General features: G+C 44.9%; 1 protein-coding gene across 1 annotated transcript; it reads right to left on the reverse strand.

Annotated features, from left to right (window-relative positions):
• Positions 1-1,022: 1,022 nt before the first annotated feature.
• Positions 1,023-6,705, reverse strand: DRG1 (developmentally regulated GTP binding protein 1). Its single transcript, XM_030460683.1, has 9 exons — positions 6,550-6,705; positions 6,226-6,349; positions 5,418-5,593; positions 4,920-4,989; positions 4,172-4,341; positions 3,342-3,472; positions 2,963-3,130; positions 1,865-1,987; positions 1,023-1,150 (listed from the first exon to the last, which is right to left on the reverse strand). Exons 1-9 carry the CDS (start codon positions 6,589-6,591, stop codon positions 1,051-1,053), a joined length of 1,104 nt encoding a protein of 367 aa, XP_030316543.1. The 5' UTR covers positions 6,592-6,705; the 3' UTR covers positions 1,023-1,050.
• Between the last annotated feature and the right edge of the window lie 1,090 nt (positions 6,706-7,795).

Here is a 7,795-nt window from a genome sequence, read left to right on the forward strand (position 1 = left end):
TAAGGAATGAGACTCCAGCACACTCAGTTTGTAAAACTAACCAGCTTTACAGAAAGGGCTCATGGCTTTGACCCTCTGCCCTTCTAGCCAAGGCTGATACCCCCACACCACTGCAGTCATTCAGCACCCTTCTACAGGAATTCACTTTTAAGCTTAGAAATATTAGGAATAATGCTTATAATAAAATTGAAGCTTGGATGCTTTCTTACCATGCAGAGTAGCAACCACTGCAAGGGATTTTGTGCTTGAATGGGTGTAATCACTGTACTTGTGTGTAATAACATAGTTTGTGACACATTTAAATAAATACACCTACTTCATTTTTGTAGGAGAGCAAATACTTGATACTGATACATGTGAAACCTTTTGCTCATGTTAGAGCTCTGACTTTATATTAGAAAGCAATAGAACCACTGCTTTTAGAGCAGCCTGCTTCTCTTGTACTGCTTACCTGACTTCTCTAAGCGGGAAATTCTAAGAAAAATTAAGAGGTTTCAGTCACTAACAGAGAACAGAAGCTTCTAGTTTATTTCCACTCATAAATAACTGAAAAAGTGATTGCTTATGAGCAGAATCTACCATCCTTTCCACAACTGCAGGGCTATTAATAGCCTTGAAGTATTCAGTATTTAAACAAGAATATTTCAGATGATTAAGCCAGACAGAGCTCTGGCCCCTAGCACTGTTTCGTGAGATAAGGTTCTCCAGCTACTGGTTTTCATGTTTTCCAATTTAGAACAAAATCCTGATGTTTGAAATTCTTCTAATTTGGAAAATTCCAGTTGGAAAGAAAGGTTCATCCAGCAGAAAGTCATCCCAAGCATCCAAGCTTCTGAATAAGATTTTGCTCTTGTCACCTGAGTTTATTATCTGTGAGTTCTACCACAATGGGACACTGCAGCACCCTTTGGCCAGAAGCATCATTTTTACCATACAGTAAGGAACTATCACAAACAATTACCATTTGCTGTGGCTTGGCAGAAACAGCCTGTTCGTTGTCACAGCTAATGACAAACTTCAGGGACAGTAGAAAACCATGTCAGAACAACTTTATTTCTTCACAATCTGAATAACATCCTCATCTTCAAGAGTATGGTCTTTACCGACTTTCTGAGGGTTGTGTTTAACAGATGAACCCCAGACCAGTGCACTGAAAGGAGAAAAAATATCCACATTTAAAAGGCTTAGAAGTGTAATGGGCAACAGCAGAGCAGCTATTTTTGTCACAAAGCTAATGCAGAAAGCAATGCTTAAGAGCTATTTTTACTCTCCTGAAAGTACCTGGATGAGTGGTCTGTGTGAAGTACAAACAGATCTAAACAAAGTATGAAGTCACTGAAAATACTTGTGTGTATAGAACAGTCTGTAATACTGCATCTAGAACTACTTTCACATATAGAGAAATATATATATATATATATATATGTAACAGTTTTCCCACAGAGGAAATTTATCCAGGAAGAGTTTAAGGACATCAAATAGAGTAATAATAAAATTATAGAATTGTTTGGGTTGGAAGGAACCTTTAAGATCATCTGGTTCCAACCCCCCTGCCATGGTCAGGGACACCTCCCACTAGATCAGGTTGCTCAGAGCTCTGTGCAGCCCAGGGCTGGGGCTTCCTCCACCTCTCTGGGCAACCTATGCCAGTGTCTCACCACCCTCATGGTGAAGAACTCCCTCCTAACATCTAATCTAAATCTACCCTCCTCTAGTAATTTAACTATTAGATTTAATTATTCTAGGCAAATCTATTTTGTTCAACATAAAAAAAATAATTCCAAACTGTTTTCCCTTCTAATTTACAAGAGAATGAAAGAATATACCAGGAAGCAAGTTATTTTCTAGTGTCTATAACACTTACTATTTAAAGTCTTTAATGAGATTTTTGTGGATCTTCATGCAAAAATCCTCCACTGTGGTCTTGCAGTAAGGTAGTACCACAGGAGAGCTGTAGTCTGGGAGCTGCCCTTTGGGTTTGGTGTAGCTGTAATGTAGATGAAACAGTCAGTCAATACCAAAACTTCTTTCAACCCATCATAACATTTCATAGGCCATTCACACTGCCATCCCAGACACTTGTGCTGAGATCCACTACTTCAAAAGGAACAAGATTGTCTTTAAATTGGTGAATTATCTTTAAATTGGTGTAATCTGGGTAGCCAGTGGCTGCAGCAGGCTTTCCTGTTTAACAGCAAAGCTTTATCACTAGTGAGCTTTCTGTAGTTGCTTTAAAAGATGAAACAGTAATAGTTGATGGAAAAGAATCCCTGCAGTGTTATAGTTCCAACTGGTCATTTTTTTTTCTGTGAAAATCTGAACATACACTAGGAAAAAAACTAACAAAGTCTACAGGCCAGACACCTAGACATACTAAATCCCTTTTTATATTAGACTTTATATTGTCACAAGATGGGTACAAGTTCAAAAGACTAAAATTACTGCATTATGAGTATTAATAGATTCCTTAAAAAATTCATCCAAAGAAATGCATTAGAAGTATGAGGTGAGCCTGGAATAATTTATAGTAAAAATGTCAGAAATGCTAAAATGAAGAACTAAATTCAGGTCTGTTAAGAGAGCTGTGTGCATGGCAGACTGAAAAGAGGACTGCCTCTAAAATTCACAATTAATGCAAAGTTTTACTAGAATTCTGTGTTTGGAGGATTTTTTAAAGATGTGTCTTGGACTTGGTTTCACAAGGTCCTTGTTCAACTCCTCTACAAGAAGTCCAAAGTACAGCACTCATGGCTGTTAGGTCCATCACAAAACAGACAGGAGGAGCACAATCCCAGATTTAAAGGCTAAACATACTTCAGTGACAAAGACATCATAATTTCAAAGACAGAGTTTTAAGCTAGCAGAAAACCACTATAAAATAATCATTATTCATCCACTCTTGAGACATTCTTCAGTCTCAGCCTTACACCTAACTCCACAGTAGGCAGCAACTGGGACTCACATTCGTACTAGCTTCAAATAGTCCCAGATTTTCTCCAGCAGATCATCAAAGTTCCAGCGATGATGAGCAGATATTGGTACACAGTGGGGTACTTTGTAAATAATATCCAGTTCCTCAATGGAAATCTGGTCAATCTTATTTAGGACGTAAATGCACGGGATGTAAACCCTGCAAAGAGAAGGAAACACCATTACAGCAGCCAAGCAGCAGCCCACTACCACCTCTGAAAAAGCTTCATTTTTTAAAAGAACAGGAAGGTGCTAAACAGCACAATGTTGACAGCACATTGCTGAGCTTCTGTGGGAAGCAAACCTCAGAAAATGTTTTGTTCTTTGGCTTGTAAATTGCAGGCATGCCAAACCCAGGGTCCCAACAGTACCTGTTCCCTTCAACAACATCAATCAGGTCATCAGCAGTGGCGTCGCTGCGCAGTGTGACATCAGCATTGTGAATTTTATACTCTGCCAAGATGCTCTTCACTGTTTCAGTATCCAGCTCGCTCTGAGGACACTGAACACAGACACAGTAATAAGGAATGGAAGAGTTTACAGCAAAACCAATTATAATAATATTATAACCTAGCAATTACTGCATATAGATGACTAGAAATCACTGCATTGTAAGTTAATGGACTTTACTATGCTTTTACCACAATCAGCCTCAGGAGAGAGGAAAAATACTTAAACTGTAACATCTGTATTTGTATTAATGCCCCACTGACAGCTGCAATGAGACACTTCAGAAGCAGGGTTTCCTGTCAATCTGGGAGCAGTTGCAGTATGAATCTCTGTATTTAGTAGTTCAGTGAGCACACAACTATGTGATTCCAAAAGCAGAGTTCTGATTATTGGCTTCTCTGGCTGTTCCTACACTTTTAAATTAAGATTCAGTGGGAAATGAACACTCCAGGCTGCAAGGCATGGAACTCTGAGTAATCTTCTCCAGAAGCCACCGAGAGAGAGGCACTTATTGACCTTTGGGCCTTGGAACTTGAAATTGTTGGAAAGCTGCCAAACATCTGATTTAGGGGGCAGGAGGTGCTGGGCTCCTGGGAAAAGTAGCTGACTACAGCTCAGTACAGGAGTACCACCTCCTAACCAAGTCATAACACAGGTAAGGTCCTTGCCACACTGTTAACTGCCAGTGCCTCTCCAAGCGGTTTTTTTTTTTTCTCCCCCTAATTTTAGTTAAAGAAGTCTTCCAACTTACTGTGGCTGTAAGGTTAATGCCTCCTTTATCCTTTTTTTTAAAGCCAATATTGGGGGGCTTACTATTCAGACGAATTCCAAATCCCTCCAGTTCATTCTCAATGATTTTCTTGTGACCAAGGGGCTTCAGCACATCCAGAACAATCAGAATGAGATTACAGGTTCGAGCAACTAAGAAGCAGAAAAAGAAAACCATCCCTCAAAAAAGTACCCTCACACAGACTGAGACAAAACAACACAAAATATGGCTCTGTGCACTGATGACAATATTAAACCTGTGATAAGACCAGTACACTGCTTATTTTAAAAGTCCAGTATAAGGCTGAAGTTTGTGATGCTGGCTAAGCATCACTGATACACAGATACTTGAATGTTCTAACAATCAGAGAAGCTGAAAAAATCTTACTTCCCACTTTCCTGTCTATATTGCCACCCAAGAAAGATGACAGTAAGATAGGCAAAGAAATTAAGACAGCACCCTAGTTCAATATGGGATCACATCTACCTTCAAAACTGGTAATATACTTTGACTGCAGTGTCAATGCAGGGCACAAATTCAGCAAATACGTAAAGACAGAACTGAAAACAGACTAAAGTGAAAACAGCTACTGCTTTACAGTGGGCAGCTCAATTCCATGGTACACTTCAGCTTTTTAAAGACACCAGAAACAGAGATTCAGCACTTTTTCTCATCAGCTGAAACAACTGAACCAGTAATAGGATGCTGCCTCCAGCTTTAATGTACTCACCTGCAATGACTTGTCGTCCTCTGCCTTTACCATCTTTGGCACCTTCAATAATTCCTGGGAGATCAAGTAGCTATTTGTCCAGAGGAAAGAAAGTGACTGATGAGAAAAGGATTTTTCTTCATGACGAAAAAAATCCTACTTTTACCTCTCTCCAAGACCAGCTGACTCCACTGCAAATCTAAATAGAACTCTGGCAAAATTGTTTCCCCTTTGATTCTTCTATATTGTTATCCCTGGTGCCCTACTGGTACAATGGAAACAATCACCTCATACAGAATATAAGAACCACCACAGAAACTTCCCCCAGAGCAAAACTAGTACCTACTGGAAACACTTCCAGTATACTGTCAGGCACTTGTACATGTCACTTCTAACCTGCTAATGTCATACTAGACCATCAGACTAACACATATACTCACACATATATCTGTTAGTAACACATATAACACAAACTAACACACATACCCTCTTATCCTCACAGACACAGAAAGATCTCACCTGTATCTTTGCTCCTTTGTACCTAATGACTCCAGGCACAGTGGTCAGTGTAGTGAACTCATATGCTGCCACCTCAGAGTATACACCAGCAAGATTACTTAGAAGAGTAGATTTCCCCACTGATGGAAAACCCACAAACCCAATCCGGGCATCACCTGTCTTTGCAACGTCAAAACCTGCAAATAAGGAGCAAAAATAACCATTTCAAGATATGGTATTTCCTATCTTCTGAGGTTCTGGATTTCTATTATCACCTGAAAGAAAGCCAGGCAAGCTTTCTGACAAGAAAAAGTATGAAACAGAAAGTTCACAGTCTGTATTGCTCTGCACCATTTTGTGTAACACTCCATGGCATGAACCTGTCAATAAAGTACCAGCTGCCAGGTCTCCCAGTGGGCTATACTAGAGTGTAGGTGGCACATCCCTTTTAAGCACTGCAGCAACTGACACCTTTACATTTAAAAACAGGTGACTCCTGCAAGATGCTTCCTCATGTAATCTTTTAAGACTTCTGCAAATACTAGATTATATCGGCCAAAATACAGAAGCCCTTTCATTTAGACTTCAACAAGGGCTCCACCCCAAAGTTCCAGAAAGGAACAAACCACAAACCACAAACCACAGCAAACGTCCCGCACCAGGAAGGACCCCTGGGAGAGAAGGTCACTCTGATTTATCCAGAGGACAGTCTGGCACGATTTAAGCGGACAAGAGCCACCCCCGTTAGACCCATTTCCGTTCCACAGCCCGCCCTTCGGCAGCGAGGAGCGGCCACTTCAGCAGGGGCTGCCGAGGCAGGACAACGCACCTTCCCCGGGGCCGCCGCCGCCGCCTCCCTTGGGGGTGATGAGCTCCCGGCGCAGCTTGGCCAGCCGGGCCTTCAGCAGCCCCAGGTGGTGAGCCGTGGCCTTGTTCTTCTGCGTCCGGGCCATCTGCAAGAGCAGGGAACGGAATGCTCACCCGGGACAGTGTCTGCGGGGCCGCGCGGCGCCTCAGCACCTCAGAGGCTCCGTCAGGGCCGTGTCACTCCCTCGAGGAGCGGCACCGTTCCCACAACGCGGAACCCCCAGCCGTCCCCTCGAACGCTTTGTGCCTGGCCCGTCCCCGGCCGAGGAGGAAGCCGGTGCGTTACCTCAGCCTCAATCTCCGCGATCTTGGCCAGCGTGCTGCTCATCTCGGCGGCGGGCCCGGGCCCCGGCAGCTGCCGGCAGCCACCACCTCAACCACCGCCTCAGCCACCACCTCAGCCTCCACCGCCGGTTCCCTCCGCCAGACCGGTCCGGCAGGCTCTCGCGAGACCCAGGCCAGCTCTCGCGAGAAGCAGCGGGAGCGCGCGCCTCGACGGCGGGCGGGAAAGGGCCGGCAGCGCGCGCGCGCGCGCGCTACCCAGTCCGCGCGCTGCTCTGTGCGGAGGTTCCGCAGCGCCCCCTGCGCAGCCCTCGCGCTGCCTCACAGCGGCGGCTCCGGTGTGAGGGGAAAGGCACCGGGGCGGGCACCGGGGCCAGGGGGAGCTGGAGAGAATGTGTGTGATGCGTGTGTGCGATGCGTGTGTGCCCGCATGGGAGAGCGGCGCTGAGGCAGCTGCCGGCGTGTAGGAAGCTACATGAGCCTCCGGTACTGCGTGTGCCGGAGAGCTGCTGAGAGGCTCTGGGCGGGGGATGGAGAAAAACGGCCGTGAGGCTGAGATGCTCCTCTGTGAGAAAAGCGCCGGTGTGGTGCTGGGAGAGAGTGCGGCAGCCCGGGCTGAGGGCTGAGGCTCTGGGTGCTTGTCCTGAGGAAAGAGCGCGAGGTGCGAGAGGCTGAGGCGATGGGCGGGAAAGCGGCTGTGTGGTGCTGCGGGGCAGCCTGCCGAGCCGAGGGCACCCCCTGCCCCTGAGAGGAGCTGTCCTGTGCCTTTCACTGTGGTTAAATGGGACCTGCTGCTTCGAAGATCTGCCTCTGCTCTGCTCTTGTAGTTCACTTGCAGTACTGCTCATCACCAGGTGTGTAGATGTGCGTATATATTCCACAACCCTGTTGAATCCGGTGGAGCTGGTGTACAGAGCCTTTAGCTGATGTCTTACTAAGGCGAGACTTCCATACCGGAGCTTTCTCACGGCTCCTTTCAGCTGAGCCCAGGCCATACCACTTTGCCCCAGGGACATCTGTAACTGCCCGCTGACTACTAATTTAATAGATAAAGGATTTGGTTTAATGTCCCCTTCCAGTTTTAAAGAGCAAACGACCTTCAGCTTTTGATGGTATCACAAGAAGCCAAACAGTTGGATTTGGAATAAAAAGTATTTTTATGACATAGGGAAGTAAGTTATCAGGATTTTAGAGTCTCCCAAGTTTGTTTCCCTGTCATATTTTGTCTGAACTGGCATAATTGATGGGAA

The sequence above is a fragment of the Calypte anna genome, chromosome 15 (assembly GCF_003957555.1).
Source record: "Calypte anna isolate BGI_N300 chromosome 15, bCalAnn1_v1.p, whole genome shotgun sequence".
Taxonomy (NCBI): Eukaryota; Metazoa; Chordata; class Aves; order Apodiformes; family Trochilidae; genus Calypte; species Calypte anna.

Coding starts and splice junctions, on each gene's coding strand:
- DRG1 (XM_030460683.1), bottom strand. CDS start 6,591: ATGAGCAGCACGCTGGCCAAGATCGCGGAGATTGAGGCTGAG. Junction 6,350..6,549: donor TCGCGGAGATTGAGGCTGAG/GTAACGCACCGG, acceptor CTGCTCTTGCAG/ATGGCCCGGACGCAGAAGAA. Junction 1,151..1,864: donor CTCATTAAAGACTTTAAATA/GTAAGTGTTATA, acceptor TTCTCCTTTCAG/TGCACTGGTCTGGGGTTCAT.